This window comes from Lagopus muta, chromosome 2 (genome assembly GCF_023343835.1).
Source record: "Lagopus muta isolate bLagMut1 chromosome 2, bLagMut1 primary, whole genome shotgun sequence".
In the NCBI taxonomy this organism is placed as follows: Eukaryota; Metazoa; Chordata; class Aves; order Galliformes; family Phasianidae; genus Lagopus; species Lagopus muta.
Genome location: NC_064434.1, coordinates 62,558,884 through 62,580,450, shown reverse-complemented (window position 1 = coordinate 62,580,450; position 21,567 = coordinate 62,558,884). Strand labels below are relative to the sequence as shown.

Below are 21,567 nucleotides of genomic sequence, written 5' to 3'. Positions count from 1 at the left end.
TATCCAGGGGGCAGTGCTTTAAATAGCCATCTTCCTCCAATTGCTCCATTACAACAAATAAACCCAAGCATTTATCTATCCTTCCCAGCTTTGCTGCTTGATGAATATCTGGAGCAGCATCTGTTGTCTGTCCATGTGCGTGCTCCTGCTCAGTTCTCAGGCCCTGAAATATTCCCTTTTCACAGTCAATTTGCTTTCCCTATGGCTTTCTGTGATTCCTCCATTCTAGCTTCCCTGTTACTATTGAATTAACTTAGCCCTGTGCATCTGCCATGAGAAGAAACTTCATGTCCTGCCAGGTCAGTGATAAAACAATATATCGTGATCCTATGCCTTCTGTGGTATGATTCCATCTAACACCTTTTGTGTAGTGAGAATGTTGAATCGATAATTATAGTGGTCTGTCTATTCCATAGCTTTTCTCCTAATTGAGTTTTGAAGGGTACATAAATCTGTTGTATTACTGTGCAGTGAATCTATGAGTACATACATACCCCTAAATCATTGTGAGTATTACATCTTTGGTGCTACAGAACATGCAAATGCAGGGCTTGGAACTAAGAATGCATACCTAACTTGTCTTTTCCACTCCGGCTTTTTGACTGGTTTGACTCATTTACAAACAGTCTGCTATGTTACTGAATGTCTTATTTTTCACAGAAGGAAAAGGAGGCAAAGAGAGGGATAACAAGCACTGCTAGCAAAAAAAGAACAGAGGGAGGTTATTTGTTTGTTTCTATCCATGAACAAATGATAGGCTATTGGGAACACGGTGCATTATGAGGAAAATGTCACTGAGATGAGATTGATTTGAAAAAAAAATGTAAAAGCCACAAAAGCAGTGGCCTTTTCTCAGTATGTTAGAAGCTACAGTTCAGTTTCGACAAAAGCAGTGGTAAAACTGCTTTTCAATCACTTATTTAATATTTGCCTTCTGCTTTCTTTTTATTTCCTTCACTTTTATTGTGCTCTTCAATTTAGCATCCTACTTATTACTTTTTATTTCTGGTCTTTTTTCTCTCTTTCCTCCCAACTTCTCTATCCTCACAATTACAGATCAGATCACTTTTCGATACATAGTAAATATCAGCTGATATCAGAAATTGCTTAGGTATCTTAGAAATAAGATTACTGCTTGAATGAAGTATTGGTCACTGACAGTATGTCATTACTTCTGTGGTATTCATACAGCCATGCTTAGACAGTTAGACTCATTTGCAGTACTGGATGGATGTTTCTCTATAAAACTCCTATTGGTTTTCCCTAGACATTCAGGCATTCAGGTGAATTTTTCCGGACTGTTAGGTATTCCTGTCCTTCCTCCAAGAAGTACAGTCACCTCCCAATGGCTTTTCTAACCCATCATAAAATTAATGCCTCTTTTTGTAGCTTTTGTGTTAAATTAATTAGTTATTTTCAGCTTCTTTTTTATCAATAAAGAGAAATGTTGACTTAATTTTAGGATGAAAGGCCTTGCTCTTTCACCACCTCTATAGAATACTAAGAGGGTATCTCAGCTGTAGGTAGACATCTGACTTTGGTCAGACAAAGCTCACTTTCAGGGCTTGCAAATAACCAGGTAGACATTTCCTAGCTTTCCACTGATGTCACTGTCACAGAGCTGTGTGGATTCCCACAGCATGTGTTGCATTGTGGAAGGATAGCGGGGACTCGGTAGGCAGGAGGTAAGAATATTTCTCACTTTGCTGTGCAGTAGCGTAAGTTGAGTGCAGTTGGATGCTGTCAAGGAGCTTGCATTTAGTAGTGGTTCTAGAAGCAAGAAAAAAGTATGTGTATAAAAACAGTGTATGTTGTGCCTTACTAGTGTTCTTGCCTATCCAATAGATCCATACACCAGTGAGTGCTATTTTGGGCTTTTGGAGGATGGGGGAGGATTGTCTGGGTGGATTTTAGTTTTATTTCTGTTTCTTTTTTTTTACAGCACTTTGGTAGTATTTTTTACTGGAGTGTTTCCAACAACACAGTCTATGTCCTGGTTCCCTCTGTGGCAAACAAATGCAGTAGAAACCCAGGATTTCTTTACCAAAAGCCAACCTGGTTGATGAAGATCTATTCCAGTAAAATATTGAGAATTCCCTGCATGCAGACAAAAGCAGCTGCTAGAAGAGTGCCTGGAGAGAATGAAATGCAGAAAATGGGAAATCTAAGGAAGAAGTTTGGGCAGTAAAACTGTGAAGGGATTGTGAAGAGGGCACAGCAGGCTGGGCCAACTGGAGCAGGAGACAATGTTCAAACAAACTGCTCAGATATTTGGCAGCGAGGTGATTTGACCAGCTGCCTGCCCCGTGTTTTTGTCATGGTGTTTTTTATTTGATAAAGCCACATGTCAAGTGTGTCTTTGGTTTTGCCCTGTTCACAACTCAGTTTTCACTGCTTGAGAAGACATCAGTTTGCTTTCCTGCACTGAATCCTAGTTCATAGGGACTATTGTTTGTCCAGTTTCGCCATAAAAGTATCAGGCAGTAGTGATTTATGTCTTCCTTGGGGCAATTGTTTCAGAATTTCTGGATCTTTCAGGTGGATTTTGTTTGTTTTCTCCGAATTCTTACCTTAAGCATTTCCATTCTGAATTTAGCCCGGTCAGATGTAGTGGTAAGTTCTGAGTGCCAGTTAAATGCCATTAAGGACAGAATGTAAGATGGAAATCCAGGATGCCAAAGAACACTTTGAAGAGGTCATGGTCTTTCCTGTTTTTGAGGTACTTAGTTTAGCCCACAATTCTGTGTTAAACCAATTGATTTTCTTTACAGATCCGGTGAGATGCTTAATGCTAGGGAACGTACAATCTTTTTAAGTGCAGTGAAACGGATTTCTCTTGTTCAGATTATTTTGTTTATTTAAAAATGGCAGATTGATCTTTCCAGTCAGCATGGTAAAAAAGGGTGAAATGAGTGCTGTTTGTGTTCAAGCACTTGACAGAAAGACATTATCCTGAATAGGATTGTGATGTACATGTATATACATCCTGTTATACTAAGAACAGCTTCTGTGGGACGGCAAACCCCTTTATAGTCAATCATTTCCAGCTCTTATATGCTGAAAATAACAGGTACAAATTGCAGCTTGTACAACTTTGCCTGTTTGTTGCAGCTATGCCAGCACAAATGGCTGAGAGCAGAAAGCCTCTGTCTTCTTAAACACTTGCAAACAGCTTACCAAAATGTCAGCCCTGCTCATCTAGAATTTTTAATAACAGAACAGCAATGAAACTGAAAAGCATATTTTTCTGTATATTGAATTTCAGTATTTGCTTGGCACTGCTTTCTGCTGCTTGTGGAACATGGCTTGTGGTCCCCTGGTAAGTTCCAGTGCTTTTTGCAGTTGTGGAATACGTTACTTAGCCTATTTTAAGGACAGACTCAACAGTTGGCGAAAAGTTCTGCTTTGAACTGATGAAAGTTATTTTCCTTGGTGCATGTTTCTGCAAGCTTCTTGTAGAAATCAGTGGCTTGAGTTCTTGCTAAATTCAACTGTTCAATTCACAGGCTGTTTTCTGTTATCCTTTCAAGCCGCGTCTTGGTGTACATCCCACTTCTTCAATATATTTTATTGTAACAGAAATGAAAATTTACAGCCTAGACACTTTGTATCTCATGCACAGAAAGAGAAGAACTCCAAGACCCACACATCTTTACAGAATGTGTGTGCACATGTGAGCAATTCTATGAAGAAAGGGCACTTGATACATTCATGCATTTTATTGGCAATTGGAAATGCCAGCCAAACGTTTTGGTTTCAAAGTAGTGGCAGAACTTAGACAGATACTCATTAAAATCAAAGGAAGAATCTAGTGCAGTTTTCATAAGTCAGAGCAGTCAGACTGCATAATTGAGGACAAAAGAAGTACAACAAAAGTGTTTTGATAAACAGATGTTGGACACTTTAAAGCACTGAAACTCAGTTTAATTTTTCCCATGATACATAAATAGTCCTTTCACATCCTACAGCCTCGTGGTTTTTCATTTCCCGCTGTTACTCAGAGCAAATGAAAAAAAAAAATGTAGCTATGTTTATGAGGACTCTATATTTGCTCATTTAAGGGGTTTTCATTTCTTCAATAAATGCACTTAACAAAATTAAATGCTCTAGGAATAGGCCAGAAATGCTGTCAACCACCGTGGCAAGCAGATGGAGGAAATGTTAACTGAACGTGATGTACCTTGGGCTGCCGTGTTTGTTCAGAGACTGGTGGCCGTAGCCACTGGCCATACCAGTGAGGAATATATTTTTAAGAGAGCTCAGAGTCACAATTTCATATCCCCAACACATATAGGAAAACTTGGCCTCCATTTAGATGCTGAACTGGGGAGTTTAAAAGTGTTCTGGGACCCGCATACTCAATGGTTATACACGCATTCATGTCCAACAGAGTGCTGTGCCTATGTCAAAGCATGGCCCTTATGGCCCTTTTGGCACGTGTAAGTGCACGTACGCAAGCCAGTGCGGTAGGTGCCCCCTCCGTATAAACTCAGTCCAAGTCTCCTGGAGACAAATTTTTGGGGTTTGGACAGGCCGTGACATGACTCTCGTCATTTTTTTTCCATTGTTTTGGTTGCTATGGAAACCATGAATCTCAGATATCTTAAGTTTGTTTTCCATAGAACTTAATTAAAATGGAAAGAATATGGTGCATTCTACTCTGTTTGCAGATTTTAAAAAGGTGATCCTTTACAGTTTCAGGGTTTTCTTGGTCTGTTTGGCATGAGTGAAATCTGGGCATTTATTCTTCTATTAAGTTTAACAAATTGAGTAGAATTTCATCGATTCAGAATCTAGTAAAGAAGAGAATTTTTATTAGTTTTTAGGAAAAAAAATAAAAGATCTGTATTTTTGAGGATTAGCTGTTGAAAATGGCCATTAAAGTGTTGTCTTATTTTTTAATTTTATCTTAATTTTATTTAATCTTTTTTATTTTTTTCTGTGTTACTTTACTAGATTAATTAGATTTACTTGTAGTTAATACTCTTTCTTTTAGGATTAGCCATGAAGTTGAAGAAATCTCTTGTGTTGAACTGCTTTTGTTTTTAAAGTAAAGGAAATATTCTCAGCCAACACTTTGGGACAGCAGTGGTTCAAATCTATGGTATAGGCACATTGGTTATCACTTACTTCTGACTCTTAACTCCTTCAAATTTCTTAAAATATTTATATAATGGGTGTTTTTTTTTAACTACAAATTTCTGCGTTTTCATTAATTATTTGTAGCTCTGGTCCCATCCTCTTGAAAAGAATCTAATAGAACTAGAAAAGGTACAGAGCAGGAGCCAGGGATGGTCAGAGATGCAATGAATGACTTTCACAGGAACAGAAATTTCATAAAGTGGGACCTCTGATTTTGGAAAACAGACAATCAAAGGGAGGATATGCTATGTAGAAACAAAAAATGAACTGTGCAGAGAGATTGCTGAATTTCTCAGGGAAATCATGATTTCTCAGGGAAAATCAATTTTGAAAGAATTTAAATAGGCACAGAAGGTTGAATTATTTTGGTTGTTTTCTTTTTAGCCAACAGATAGTACCACCTTCAGAGATTGGTGACTTAACCACTTCCCTGGGCAGCCTGTTTCAGCTCCTGACCACTCCTTTGGAGAAGAAATTTTTTGTAATATCCAAGCTGAACTTCCCCTGTGGTGCAACTTGAAGCCATTCCCTCTAGTTCTGTCACTGGCTGTGTGGGAGAAGAGGCCAACCCCCACCTTGCCATAACCACAGGTAGTTATAGAGAGCTATAATGTCTCCCCTGAGCCTCCTCTTCTCCCAGTTCCCTCAGCCACTCCTCATAAGACCTGTGCTCCAGACCCCCCAGCAGCTTTGTTGCCCTTCTTTGGACATGCTTGCAGGGCCCCAGTGTACTTCTTGTAGTGAGGAACCCAAAACTGAACACAGTATTCGAGGTGTGGCCTCACCAGAGCTGAGTATATGGAGACCATTGCTTCCATTCTCCTGCTGGCAACACTGTTTCTCATGCAAATCAGGATGCCATTGGCCTTCTTAGCCACCTGGGCATGCTGCTGGTTCGTATTCAACCAAGCCTCAACCAACACCCCCAGTCCGTTTCTTCCACACAGTCTTCCAGCAACTCCACTCCAAGTCTGTAGCATTGCCCAGGATTGCTGCAGCCAAAGTGCGGGACCTGGCACTTTGTCTTACTAAACTTCATCCCATTGGCCTCAGCCCAGCGATCCATCCTGTCCTGATCCTTCTGTAGGACATTTCCTATCCCCAGCAGATTGACATTTCCTCCCAACTTGGTATCATCTACAAACTTACTGAGAGTGCACTCAGTTCCCTCATCCAAATAGTCAGTGAAGATGTTAAACAGGAGGGGCCCCAATACCAGCCCCTGGGGAAAAGCGTTGGTTTCCAGTCACTAGCTGATTTCAATTCCATTCACCACCACTCTCTGGGCCCAGCCCTCCAGTTGGTTCTTTCCCCAGCAAGGAGTGTATCTGTCCAAGCCACAGGCTGCCAGCTTCTCCAGGAGAACACTGTGGGAGACAGTGTCAAAGACTTGGCTGAAATCTAGGTAGGCTACATCAACAGTCTCTCCGTTGTGTATCAGGCGGGTCACTCGATCATAGAAGGAGATCAGGTTGGTCAAGCAGGACCTGCCTTTCATGAACCCCTGCTAGCTGGGCGTGATGCCCCTTGGTTTTCCCCCACACATGCCTTGTCATCTCACTCAAGACGATTTGCAAAATCCAGAAGGAACTCGGGTCAGTGTGAATTCCTCAGATAGCTAAATGCTTGATTTGTTCATCTCTGAGACTCTTTGGTAGGTGCATGGAAATTTCTGCTGTCTTTTTATGAGAATGTTCGCCCTTCACACAAGTGTGGGCAAGCACAGAGGGAGAGTGGTTTGCTTTAGGGCTTCCTGAAAAGAAGAGAGATGCATTGTTTCTGGTTTGTAATAACCCCAAGGGACACAAAGACCTTGGCAACCTCACAGCTTTAGCCCTGCTGAAACATTTCACTTTGCCTTCTAGTCTGAGAGGTAGGGAGTCAAGACATTCCCTCCTTGGGAAAGGCATGGAGTGAATTGCATTAGCCACACTAGGAGATTACTCTTCTCCCTCAGGACCTCCAGTTAATATAATTCCCTTTATTTTCAGTTTTTTCTCTTGCTGAAACCAGTCAGCCTGTGTTAAACAACGGACCCTTTTCCTTGGTTTTGGCCAGAGGAGGAAGCTTTTGTCCCGATACCCTGGCAGCTGGCCAAGGCAGGCGGGCTGTGGGCCAGGAGGGGGGTGAACTTGAAAGGAACAGTGTGTTGTTTCTGCTCTTGTAGCATTCTTCTTTTTTCGCTAGTGCTTCAGCCCCTGGCTGCCTGCAGTTGCTCATTATACACAAAAGAACCTAAGGGGAAAAGAGAGAATTTTCTCTTGACCTTCTTTAGCTTTTAATAATAAGATGTAAAGCAGTTTTCAGGGCTTTGAGTTTTCTGTGTAAAGACATAGAAGAAAATCTTAGAGCCAGTAACTTTCTCACATGGGACAAGAGAACTGATACCTTCTTTTTTTCTGCTTTTTAATAGCCATTTTCATTATGGTCACATATATCTTCCTGCCCTATTATACTGCAGAAGTACTGGCCTTACCTTGGTAATGCTTGAATGTTTTTACTAAGCACATTACTTTTGTTCTGATTAATATGTGTACTTTTGTTCTATTTTTTCATTTCAGTAATTATTCTAATGCAAAGCAATAAACAGTAATATTTATGAACAAGGCAGATGGGAAGGGGCAGCGCTTAAAATTAATTTTTAAGATCATGTGCTCAAACTTCTATTTTAACCTGGTGTTGTTTCACATTCCTTCGGGGCTTTATATTGCAGGGTGGTGACCACTGGGCTTTGAAGAGCCAATGACTGGAATTGATAGCAAATGAGGTGTTAAAACACCTTCCTAAAATGACATAAACTTAGGTGTCTCAGAGAGCCCGACAAAAAGGTTTTCACAAGTGATGTGGAAGCTGAGACATACAAGAGTGTAATGTACAGCTCTGAATGACTGAAACGAACCATTGGATCGTTTAGCTGGGCTTCTTCTTTGCTACCAGCCACAAAATTTCTTCTACTACTGCACAGTAACTTGAGTGGGTTAAGTCAGTCGGTTCTGACATAAAATATCAAATGATAGCAAATCAACTGATTTCTTTTTTCATTTTGTTCTAGTGAGTAATCACCTTTTCCATTAAAACTCTGGCTTCAGCTTGCAACTCTTCAGTATCTGTAGTTTTCTTACCATTAAAGTATGTGGGTGCTGTAAACAAGTCACTTCTCAATATACTATTTGGTGAAGAGCTGAACAGAGCTGACCAAATATATCTTTTTTCTCTAAAGTGTTCCTTCCAACCCTGATATTCATTCTGAGGCTCTTCTCATATCCTGTCTGATTTAGGATGTGGTTACAAAGCTGAATGCTATAAGCCAGGGTTGCACTCATCAATACTATATATGGAAATAAAGACACCTCCACGTCACTCGATCCCATGTAGATGTTGTAAACTTGCACTGCATGCCTCTTCTACAGCTTCTCTTTTGCAAACACAAATCACAGGTAGCACTCTGCAGTGACTCAAAGCACAAAGATGAGAGATGCCTGCTCGAGGTTCTTAAATCCCAGGCTGTATTCCTGTTTGCAGATTTTCTGCACAGCTTATCTATGGTGTAGCTTTTCCTGTTCAAGAGCACAGCTCAAGTTTGTCACTACAAGATTCTCTTCCTTCTGAAAAAGAAAAAAAGAAAAAACAGAAATAATGGTAGTATCTGCCTAACTTATCTCTGTTCACAAGCGATCTGTATGAATCTATTTTTAAATTGTGGTTTTGTCAGATGGTCAGGTTGACTGGATCCATTCAGTAATACTTGTACAGCTATAAAAGATACATTAGAAATTTCATATGAACTGCAAACCTAGCAATTCTCTCAGCAACTTGAACTAGAGAATCCTGGCATTTCCTCTGCAGATGACTTTGGTTTTGGCACCTCCAACTCTGTCTCGTTCAGCTCACAAGTTGCTAAACAGCAGTAAAAGTACCTGACCACATTCTCATGCCATTGGGGTTAATTTTCAGCTTTTTTTTTCTTTTCTATGTTATCTTATCTTAACTGGGAATGCAACGCATAAATTGCAGCAAATAAAAGGAGTCTCTTAGAAGATCCTATGGAGATTTGTTATCTGATCGTGTGTGAGATACAGCACGTTTCCTGGCTTGAGCAGCACCAGAGGCAGTGCTTGCTATACTGGCAAGTTAGCTGAGGTGTCCCATGCAGCTGGAAATCTACATTGTTGCATCCACAGCTTTGAACTAGTGGAGACAAAAGCATGATGCTGTGAAAAGTTTCCAAGAGGAAAGTTGGAAACTGCTTGGTAAATACTTCCTGGCTGGAGAAGAGACCTCAGAGAGTGGTAGCTGTTTAAAAAGTATGGAGATAGATATATATTTGTGTTTCTGAATATGCTGTAAGGCAAGTGTTTCATAATGGTGAAATAATGCCTTTAAAAGCTTAAGTAGTATTTCAGAGCACTGTTGGATGTGTATCACTGTTACACTGTCCAGTTCACAGTGCGCTGTTTATCTCTGCAGCGTGTTCTCAATACATGTTACCTGCATACTACAGGAAGACATTTCTTTTGTTATTTTCAGCCTTACTGATCCAAAGTATTTTTCATATTTATTGCTAACGTTTTCCTTTCCCCTTTCCCTTCCCCTTTCCTTGTTGTCATTTGCTGCCACACCTCCTTGCCATTTACATCCATCAGCATTTGTAGTTGATTATGTGCCTTTCAGAACGCCTCTGTGAGCTGTTCCTGGGTAATCTCTTCCTTTGCTTCCTTCCATTTTCTCTGCTAGGTTATCATTCTGTGATATTCCCTATGGTTTGCCTATGTTAATGTTAATAATGAAATTATATTAGGTAAAGAGTGATGTTATTCTTCCCTCTGGTTTCCTTATTCAGTGAAGTGGTAACAAAGTAGAAAGCAAATTGCTGTAACTGTCTCATCTAGTTCAGACTCTGTCATTGACAGCCATGATTTTGCAGCATCTACACTAACTACAGTCTGGTGTATTTGCTCCCAAGGTCCCTGTTTAATAAACAGGACATCAGTTTTGCCTAGAACTGTAAGTCTCTGAAGTTCTGGGTGTTCTTGCTACCAGATATCTCTCTTTTCAGAGGCACCTATCCTTATCTGACAATTAAGAGATGCGCATGAGATTTCATAGAATCATAGAATCCCTAAGGTTGGAAAAGACCTAAAAGATCACCCAGTCCAACCGTTCACCTATTCCCAATAGCTCCTACTAAACCATGTCCCTCAACGCAACATCCAGTCTTTCCTTGAACACCCCCGGGGTCGGTGATTCCACCACCTCCCTGGGCAGTCCATTCCAGTGCCTGACCACCCTTTCTGAAAAGGGTGAAAATTTCTGAAAATTTCCTTCCAATTCTCTGGAGTTGAGAGTTGTCTTCTGTCATGATGGAAACACAGTAATTTAAGATATAAATGCTAAAACAAAGCAAGCACTACTTATGAGCCTAGCATAACTGTCCTCAATACACACACAAACATTTAATATTTAGATAAATGTTAAATCTTATACCTTATTTAGTTAATGTGAATAACCGAGAAGAAGTTTAGCTTCTATTTCTATGCACCCCAGTGCATAAAAGCAATAAGAAGGTTAATATATGGCAGCCAGAATATTTCAGACAGAGCTAATGGATGCTGTGGGTCAAGCATCACTTACTTTTTCATGGGCTTTGTTTTTCAATACATGTCATCTCAGCCAGTGATTACAAGAAGCCCTGGTGGCTGAGCAGAGCAACCAGGCATGGTGTGCAGCCTGGCTGCTCTGCCCATCCCTGGTCCCGTTGGAAGGTCAGCCTGCAAGTGAGAAAGAAGCATTTCCCGTGTTCTCCCAGATGTCCTTTCCCTGATGTACTTCAGGAGTCCAGCTGAAAAGTTTGAGAAACCAGTGAACTGGGCCTGAATTTTTTTTGCTGAGCTGCAGTTAAATGATTTGAGGGGATATCATTTCTAGCACAGACATCAGAGTCCCATTTTAGCACCTCATCGATCCCTTGAGTGGCGTGTCAAGCAGAGGCCCTGAGTGGTCTGTACCTCACATCTAACTGCAGCGACGCACCTTCATTTCCATTGACATCCATGGAGCAATAGGTATGCACTGCAGCTCAACAGAGTGCGACTGAGATGTGGGGCCTCCCTGCCTGCCTGTCTGCAGGAAATGAGCTTACTCTATCTTTGACAGCCATCGTGTTCACACGGCCCTCAAGCAGCAGGGCTTGGGGCAGGGCTTTCCGCCCCTGACTTTGGGTGGGCGAGCACTACTGCACTCACCCACAGCTCAGAGCACCTCTGTATCATGGTACGGGAGGAGGCATAGCTCAGAGACTCTCTTTTGAGGCAATCTTTAGGATCGTTTTGTCTAAATATGGCAATCCAAGGTTTTTCAAGCCACAAAATGTTAAAAAAAAAAATAAAATCTTTCTTTTCCTATGGCTTGGATTACTGCAGTGAATAACACAGGTTTGTAAATTCAAAGAGAAAAAAAAAGTGAGAGTTGAGAAAGTAGCAGTAAATTTTCATCACCTGGTAACCCAGAAGAATTTAATTTTCTTCATCCATATCTGCATATCAGTTTAGTCTCCACTGTGCTAATTCAAGGCTTGAGCAGGCTGTGCTGGGAGGTTCAGTTACTGTGTGGTGAATTCTTTTTAGTAATTCAAAGGAATGCCAAAAAAACCACACTACAGTTTAAAAAGAAATAACCCTAAAAAGTAAATGGTGTTGTTTGCTGCCCTCCATCTGGTTAGCAAAGGTCATAAAGTGGGGTCCTTTGCTGGGACAGCTCGGTTTATGTAGCATATGCAGATTGTTATTTTGGCTTTAAGCCAACTCTGCATAATGTTTCCATCTTGCTTACACGATGAGGAGAGGTGTTAAGGCAATTTCAAGGGGCAGTTCTGTGATTTCATTCATATTTGTACTGAAGAAATTTTCAAGAGTATTTAAGATTAGAAAGCAATCTAAAAGTGTTTTAAAAAAACAAAAAAAAGCCAGTAAAGTTGGCTTGTTTGATCAAAACGCTGAGCCTGAGGCCAGGCACAGTCCCTTCTGACAAGCAGTGTTTTGCAGCACTGCAGTTGCTGATAGTTACAGTGAGAGGCAAACCGAAAGAAGCGGAAAAATGTACGTTGCTCCTGCAGCCTTTCAGAGTGTGTGCGATTCTGTCTGTCTGTGTGTATAGATATACACACGTGCATACATGCATGTAGTTGCATATATCTGGGAACCCTCTATTTCATGCCTACTGCATTTGCAAAGCCCAGACAGATTCAGCCCATGAGTGCACCAAGCTGCTTGCTTGTTCTGCCCTGGCAGTGCCAGCCCCAAGGGTGGCACGGAGCACCTGGCCACTGCCTGGCACAGCACCAGAAAGCCACCCCATGCTTAGTCCTGCCCTTGCCAGTCACCCTCCAGGAAGACAGCCCAGCGCCTTTCACCTTGTCATCGTTGGCAGCACTCCTGAGCCAAACACAAGTGCCTCTCTCTGCTGGAGGGAGCAGCCACCAAAGGGAGCTGGGGCCTTCAGAAGTGGCTTTTCCCAGTTAGAGTCCTGGAGGGACCGTATAAATAAAGAGCTTTTTCCAGTGATGTAAAAGAAGTTTTCTGTAACAGAAATAACCTATGTAAAATAAAAATGCAGTTGGCAAGCGTGTGAAGGCTTAGACTTAATAAATGAAATATTTAGTAGTGTATATTTGCTGCTGAGTTTATAAAGAAAACCAGACTGCAAAGCTGGTGAAAGCTGCCAACCAAGCACCAGAATGAGGAATTTCTTGAAGTGCTAAATCATCATAAGATGGCTTTGGCCTTCTAACCCAAGGACAAACTGAGTACAGCAATCCTTCCTTGAGCATATTTGGTCTAATTTGGTCTAATGGCCTAATGCCCATCAACAACAACTTGAACAATTAAGAATTTTAGAAGATGAGACTTTTTTTAGTCTTTTCCAATCTATGGGTATAGGTAGTGTAGAAGAGAATAAGGTCTTGAGGGAACCCAAGTGTTTTCACAAAAAAAAAAAAAAACATTTCACCCCATCCAGTAGCTGCAAGTAAGGCTTTATATGTTAATGCCAGTCTAAATGCAAATATTTCATGACTTTTTTACTTCTTTTTTTATCTAGACAGCATATTAAAGATCACCTCTTAAGTCATTCCTAATTTAATTTTTGTAAATTTTAATGATTTTACTCTTTTCTATCTAAAATTGTATAAATTGATAATCTGTGAACAGTCTGTAAGTATACAGCTTATATCAACGTTACTAATGTAGTTAAAGAACAAAGAATTATAGACAGTAGGTTATCTAATGATTTAGGTATATGAGTAGAGACAGAGATCTCAGTGTTAAAAAGAGTTTGGTGTAAAAGCACCATTTAATTACAGAACAGCATGTATTAATTGTTACAAACTAATGAAAACCATTCTTCCTTTAGAGAATAAATTAAAAGTACAAATGCAAAATAAAATTAATGTTTTAAATCATTTTTTGTGACTCACAACAGCATTAAGTTTGGTAAGTTAGTCAACTATTCTCTTTTTGTATCATATCCTTCCAGTGTTACAAATTTCCCTGCTGTAATTGGTAAGTGAAAATGAGAGGAAAAAATACCTCTCTCAGACGCAACATTTTTCTTCTGCACCAGATGTGTGCACATAATAAAACCAAATGAAAAGCAGAATGTCCAGCCCAGCAGCACTTGCTGTCTTCTGTAGTATTATTAAATGAACAGCTTTCTGTTGCTTTTCTTTAGTTTTTCTCTACTCTGAAGTAGGAAAATGTGTGCCCATTGTCTGAAAAATAGAACGTGTTTATAGGTGTAGACACCCTAAGCTATATGAGCATTAATCTTATAAGATGGAGAGGAAGAATTTCATGTTCACAAAATTGTTCTCTACCTTTTCATTGTACTTTTCCCGTGTAACCTGTTCTTCCTGTCTGGAGATCATTGGTACCATGTTCACTAGGTGGATGTCTTGTATTGCCTGTTGAGGTAATAGTTCTGCCTTTTTAAAGGCAAGCATTGCTCAACAACTAAAACCTCGGTTTGTTAACACTTTTTAATCACAAATCCAAAAACATAGCGCTGTATCAGTTCCTCTTAATAAAATAAACTCTATCCCAGCCAAAACCAATACACACTGGACCTGGTGCACATGGGAGCCTGAGGTTGGGCATGGTAAGCTGAATCTGACTTACAGGTGTGTTTTGTTGACACTTCTGTTGTTGCTGAAATGGTGGCAGCTACCAATGTATTTTCTTTCCTCTTTTCCATACCAGCTGACATAGCAGAGTCTAGTCCAAAGAATGAAATGTTCTTTGTAGTCTGCTTTCTTGTTTTTTATTTACAAGGCTTAGTAGTCAAATCCTCTTGAGTTCCTCCAATGTTCAGAACTGCTTTTTCAATAAGAAGTATGTTTCAATTTCCATATCCCTTCACCAGTTAAGATCCTCAGTGACTAGAAAGGTGAGGGAGCGACTCCAAGACAGCCTGGGAGGAGATCAGGGAGTTCTAGTTAGCAGCAAGGTGAACATGAACTATCAGTGTCCTGGCATCCAGTGAGCCAACTGTATCCTGGGGTGCAGCAGGGCTAGCACTGCCACTGAGTGAGGAAAGCAGTTGTCCCATCTGCTCTGTGCTGAGGAGCCTCACCTTGAGCACTGAGTGAGGGTTTGGGTGTCACAGTTTAAGAAGGGATAACACTATTACAGAGTGTCCAAAGAAAGCCTTCAAAGATGTTGGAGGGTCTGGAGACCAGGACGTGTAAGGAGCAGCTGAAGTCCTTTGGTTTGTCTGGCCCAGAGCAGAGGAGCTGAGGCTTTATGGCAGTCTGCAGCTGTTTGTGAGGGGAGCGAAGGGGCAGCACCGAGCTGCTCTCTGTAACAGCAACAGGACCCAAGGGAACAGCATGGAGCTGTGTCAGGGGAGGGGCAGCTGGGGGTTAGGGAGGGGTTCTGCACCAGAGGGTGGAGGACATGGAATGGGCTGCTGAGGGCAGTGGGCATGGTCCCAAATGCTGGAGTTGAAGGAGCATTTGAACACTGCTCTCAGACATGGTTTGATTTTGGGTGGTCCTATGTGGAGCACATGATCCTTGCGGGTCCCTTCCAATGCAGGATATTCAGTGATTCTCTGATGATTCTGTCTGCAATTCCAAATGCTATGTGTGAACTAGCCATATTTAAACATCTAAGCCTAACTTCAAATCAATAAAAATATTTACATTACGAAGGAGGCGGATTGAGGTCATTTGTACTAATAATGCAGTATGGCCATGCCTTAATGTTAATGAAAGAAAAAAGTTTACATGTGGTCTCATTAATCAGTACCTGCCATGTTGTTTGTTTTCTTTACAGAACATAGGAAACTTGGCAATCTGACTGTGACAGTGAAAAAGACCGTCCCCTCTCCAGAAGCAATACAGGTCCTCTACCAACGTATGAGATACGAATATGAGTTTTATTACTATGTCAAAGAACAGTTCCACCTCCTAAAGCGCAAGTTTGGACTGAAGTCTCATACCAGGAAACCACGTCCCAGACCTGAGTTCTTCATTCCTTCTCCCCTGGAAACAGAGGAACCAATAGACGATGAGGAAGAAGATGACGAAAAGTGGCTAGAGGATATCTATAAAAGGTGATGGATGGAAGAGCTATCCTTTCTCTTCTGGTGATCCCTCAAGCTTTCTTAAGATTTTTTTAATTATTATTAAAAGTAATTCTTTAAGAAACTGATTTAATGCGCAGCAGCATTTAAAACAGAAAGAAACACAGCGTTCCCATGTGTTGGGGCAATGGGGAGATACCTGGTTTTGTGGGTTTGAAGTTATTATACTGTGTTGGCTCTATAGATTTCTTGCTATAGGGTATTTCAAGAGAGAATTATCTGTTGTCTATCACAAAATAACTTTTGGAGTACACCGCAGTCCTCTGGGCATCTGCAAAACATGAAATACATCACGCAGTATTGCAAAGTGGATTTTACAGATTCTCATCTCTCTCTTTCTCCAGAAGCAAGTCATCATTGCATAATACAGTGGCATTATCTACCGGAAATGAGAAGGCAGTGAGCCATTTGGGAAGAGTGCCTCTCTGCCCCGAGAGCACTGGTACTCATTCCACTGATGCAGTCAGAGCCTTTGCCACGTGTTCACATCTGAAGATAACAGGCTCAAAATTGGGTTAGATAATGGCTTCTGAATTTCTCAGTGTGGGAGGAGTGAGTCTACTATTCTGGCAAATTAATGTGAGTGGACACGAGGCGAGTTACAGAAACTAGATATTTTTGGTAAGCCCTTCTAATTCATACAGTAAAAAAGTCAGTAAACAGCAAGAATGGATGAAGAATTTGAAGAGTTGGGACAGGTGATGTAAACTGGAGTTTTATTTCTTGCAGCGAAGTACAATTCTATTAGATTCTGAAGGAAAAGATACAGTACATGGTTTTTATGTTCAGGAAGAGTATTTGTAGATTTTTATTTTTATTATGGACCAGAAATCTAAAAAGATGTAGTTAAAAAAAAAAAGGTCACTCAGTTAAAAAAAAATTAAAAGAGATGGAGCTCTGTTTAAGTATAAGCATTGTTTCTGTAGTCACAGAATTTAATTGTTCTTGTATGAAGCAGCTGCCCCTACAGGCATCTGCCTTTTGTATGGCTAGAAATAAAATTAATAGTAAGGCTACACTCAAACTCTCTAGTTGAAATACTTCAGAATTCTAAAACAAAGAGAAGAAGGAGCTTTGTAAAATTGTCAGCTTAGCAATGCATTGTTGCAAGATGCACTGTGAAAGTCTGCCCTTGTTGGTCACTGCAACTAGTAATGTCAGGCAGTAGGCTGGGGTCAGAAATGGGAGTAGCTCCCATGTGCAGTGTCTTCTAGATAAGTGTCCTGGGGCTCCTGGTGATGAGCAGCTCAGAATTGACTTCAATGGACAGAGCCCAATAGTATTAGGGTTTCTCAGTGAGGTCTTAGCCTTTTATGCATGCTTTTGCTCAGAGGAAGCTAACCAATACAAGATAATAGCAATAAGCTCCTGTTCCAGAGCACAGGAAAGCAGCTCCTTGCCAGGATGAGTCCCATTCAGTAACACTTCAGGAGTAAGGCTGCTGTGTCCAACTCACTCGTTTCTTCTGAAACGTCTGCTGGGCAATTTTGGCTGCTCTAGAGCAGTGTGACTTCTGTCTGCAAGGTCACCCTTCAGTGTGAACTAAGAGGCAAAAGTTATCTTGTGATGGACAAGGCAAATAAACTCAGGCTAAGCTCAGATGTGTTTTGTCAAGAATTTCCTCTGCCACAATCCTGCTGAGATCCAATACCAATTATGACCTGTTTCCATCACCAGTCAGTCTTTACTGTACGTACATACAGAGAACAAAAATAAAGAAGTGTAATCATGTTGAGAAAAGGTGTTTATTTGCAGAAAATGCTACATAGAAAATTCGATTCTCATTAACATCCCAAGTTGGTGGTAGAAATACACTACCAAAAGGGAGTACATTAAAGAAAACTGAAAGTGGCATGGATAACAACTAACCTATTAGCTAAAATATGAATCTGCTGCATTGTATATTTTAAGTGGTTTCTATGAAATTACATTGAAAGAGTAATGATGAGTTTACACACTGTGGAATTGTTATATCTTGGAAAGAATATTAATATTCTCGCCTCTCAGAAGTTCTATTTGACACTTTTTGCCAACGCTGTAACAGAGTAATCAGTCACTTAACACATTCCTGCAAGTTCACTGCCACTTACTGTTAAGTCTATTTTTATCTGTTTATTTAATGGCATCTTCTGCCATCACTACTTATAACCTAAATACAAAAACTGTTAAACAATTTACTTGCTAGGTTTTAATGTTGTTGTATTTTTCATAACAATTAACCTGGCCTCTCCTCCTTGAATGGTACTTCATAAGTTTATCTGGCACACAGCATCTAAGATTCCTGATCCTACAGCTTACTTGTCTGTCATTAAACACATTTTACGTAATTGTTAAAAGGTACCTGTGAAGCTGGTTTATCTTTGACTTATTTATTGAAACTTTCCAACACATTCCAAATTTTAAGTTGCTCAGGAAGAAGTTGATTTAAAAGATTATATTTTGATCTGATTAATGTTTCTTATTCAAAGAAAAACATTGTTTTTAATCCTTTAGCCCACAACAGCTTTGTAGGAAGTGCCGTGCATGTACTTGTAAATCTTTGTTGGGAGAAAAAGGTGGTTGCTTGACATTTATGAAAATAAGAAAATATATGTGTACTTCAGCTTAGCTATAAGTGAAAGCAAGTATATTTTGGGATGAAATATTCCTTAACTTATTCACTACCATCTCCTGAATTCTGAAGAAGCCATATGACTCTATTTTTCAGTCCAGCGATGGTTAAAAATAAAACTCGTGCATTTCTTCTTAGCTCCATAGTCTGCTTGCTTACATTAGCTTCCTTGCCTGGGTGTACTGGCTGTGGGGACATGTGGAATGGCACCTGATGGAACAGCACTTTATGCAATGTAGTTTATTATCCAAAGGTTGGACTTTAGCAATGAGGTTGGGGCTGGCTGTTCCTGGGTTATTTTCTGTGTCCAAGACTGTCCGGAGTTGTGAGATTGAAAGCAAAATTATTTTGCTCACCTGACATATATGCAGTAAGTTCCCCAAAATACCTTGTATCATCTGCTTTGTGGTTGCTAAGTAAGAAAGTCTTACATAGAAAGAAAACAGCTTGGTTTCCATACAGCATTGTAGTTGACATAGTATTTGATAGCCAGGCTGAAAAAGCCCAAAAGTCCTAAGCAGTGCTATAATGCGAGTATCAGCTCACTCACACTGAAGAGAGAATCAAACATTGTTAAAAAGCAGCATTTGGAAAAAATAAATTTTAGTTTTAAGTTTCAATTACGGTGACAAATTGTGCATTTTTTTCTGTTTAGCTTACTTCTCTTCCACATATATTGTTCTGATGGTGTATGGCAGAATCAGAGTTATATAAAATGTTCTCTATTTATATGTAGAGAAGTACCTCAGCAGAACTCAACATACGTGAAATTGCAAATATATTGGAGGTATTTCCTTGTAAATGAGTCTTTACCACTGTACCTTTCTGATGAATTGTTTGAATGTTGTAAAATGCAATGGTGCGTAGCATCATCAAAACAAAAAATTGCAGATTTTAAACATTGGAGACCAAAACTGTGGATATTAGCCTTTGAACTCTCCTTCTTTCCATATTTAATGCAATAAATAAAAATATTTAATATAATGGTACATTTTTTTACTAACAAAGGAAACCACACTGCATGCCAACTTGGATGCTCTTTATCAATCTTAAAAGCGTGGCCTGCCAAAGAATAGAGCTCTCCATCTTATTAAAAAAATAAAGCTATGTAATTCACAGTTTAGGGTAATGGTGCTCTGGTCTTTTCCTCCATTTTAAGAAAGGGAACATCTGTGACATTAGAGCATTGCCTAAAACAACAGCAGCAACATTTTTGAGAGCGAGGAGACTGTAATACAATACCACAGCATTCTTTCTCTTTTATTTCTAAGGAATCGGCTTTTATTGCAGAGATTTGAGCAAACATACAAAACCTTGTCAATCTACCTGTTTGCATGAGCCAAGACCAAAGGTAGAACTGAGTGCTACATAGAAGTTTCAATCAGCAGACTTGAATGGAAAATGTCTTACCGAGGTTCAGAAGTGCCTGCTTACCACTGGTAACATTACTGGGGCCACTTGCCATGTTACACCACAGCATCTCTGCGGAGTGTTTGCAGAATCAGGCTCTGCTTAGGTGCAGAGAAGTATGGTGTGAAGTGTGCAGGAAGACAGCTCAGTGAGAAAGAGCCACTGGGTAAAAAAATGCAAAGTGTTAGAAGTAGGTGGAGGGAATCTTATTTTGATGGTTAAAAGCTCCTTCTTAGTTCTTCAGACAGCACAAACTAGCTGCTAATGTCTCTGTTGCAACCAAAAAGTTCTCATGATTTTTTGTTATTTTGTCCAGAAATTGCACTGCAGTGTGAAGTGAACTTTAAAGATAAGTTAAAAGCTTTTGGAAACAGATGTGTGCTGTGGAAGCACGAGCGCACCATAGTGGTTTGTGTCATGGCAGTGGTGTGAGGGGCTGCGCGTGTCAGGAACTTGGAATGGGTTGGGAATGGGGGAGATTTTCTGTAAATAGGTATTTGGCCTTTCAGACACTATTCAATGGTAAGGTTTGACCAGTGGTATATTTAGATGTGGATTTTGAGTATAAACACGTGGATTTCCTTTTCTGAGTGCATAAAGGATACAAGCCTGTTTTTGCATTTAACTGATTGTAGTCTAAGTTAGCTGTCGTCTATGGGTAAGTAATTACATCGGTGTCAGCCAGGCATGGTAAGAGCATATTTTATTCAGACTTTCACCATCCTTCAGTTCCCATCCTCTTACCCAATGGGCAGAAAGGAGAATAGTGAAGAAACCTGCTAGACCGTGGGAGAATCTGTGCTGTGAAAAGCAGAGATCAGCAGTAGATGAAGGCAGTGCTGTTCAGAGTTAAGAATAGCAGTCTGAACACTAGGATGATATAGAGCATCCAGCTGAAGTGTCACACAGCATGCTAACTGTCCTTATATATCTTGGGCTATCTGGAAAACTTGAGACTGGGGCTTAAAATGAAATGCTTCTTCAGATGTGTTTTGTATTCAGTTAGCATTCTTTTGGCTTTTTCTATATGTTTTTCTTTATGTTCAGATTACTACCTTACCTAAAAAGCTTGGCAGAGTGTGAACACACAGCCTATACCTGTATCTGATGTGCAGGAGCCAATCCAATACAAAGATTTCATCCTTCAGCAAAACTCTCCAGGCTGCTAGTAAGCTGAGTGAAATGAATGTGCATCAGTGAAGTGGTGCCTCAAAGGAAAGCATTACTGCACTTTTCAAATGCCAAGACAATACAGGATTCTGTAGATAACGTCAGGGCTCATGGGAGTGCTGTCAGATAGCAAAGGCCAGTGGCATCTTCCAATTTTGAACTCATGATTGTCGACAGTCCAGGTGCAGGAAAGATGTAGAGGCTGTTACAGTCTGTGCCAGACACAGGAGCAGAAGTGCTTCCCATGACACATGGAGATTTCTCCATCAGGATCCTCCTGTCTAGCTTGTGTGGTGAGAAAGGAGAATCAACTGTATGGTTGCTGTTCTCTTCACTTATTCCCAAAAGAAGAAAAGATCCTTAAAATCACACTGGAGAGATTTGCTGGAGAGATTTGCTGAGAAGTAACAGTGAGGCATCTATGCATCCATGAAGAGCTGCAAGCCTTTCCTGTTTTGCATTCTCCATTTGTTTTGTGTTTGAACAAACAATAGATCTTGTTAGCATATTTCCCAAAGACTGTCTGTGTAAGGTATGTCTGCATGAACCATACGGTCTGAGCATCTTGGAAATGATTAACATCTTTATCCTTTTGA

At 40.3% G+C, this 21,567-nt stretch overlaps 1 protein-coding gene and 1 long non-coding RNA gene across 4 annotated transcripts in view; one reads left to right on the top strand and one right to left on the bottom strand.

Moving 5' to 3' along the window:
• UST (uronyl 2-sulfotransferase) overlaps positions 1–21,567 on the top strand; it is a 160,013-nt gene that overhangs the window by 135,532 nt on the left and 2,914 nt on the right. For 2 of the 3 annotated variants that reach the window (XM_048935252.1, XM_048935253.1), the window contains exon 8: positions 15,471–15,750. In XM_048935252.1, the coding sequence (XP_048791209.1) occupies positions 15,471–15,750 (280 nt within the window). Of the gene's footprint in view, positions 1–15,470; positions 18,529–21,567 lie in introns of those variants that run through there. The other variant, XM_048935254.1, reaches the window with a different exon arrangement.
• On the bottom strand, positions 1,949–21,567 carry LOC125688784 (uncharacterized). The gene is made up of 3 exons (XR_007374875.1): positions 19,802–21,567; positions 10,774–10,910; positions 1,949–8,747 (listed from the first exon to the last, which is right to left on the bottom strand). It is a non-coding gene; the product is annotated as an uncharacterized LOC125688784 (long non-coding RNA).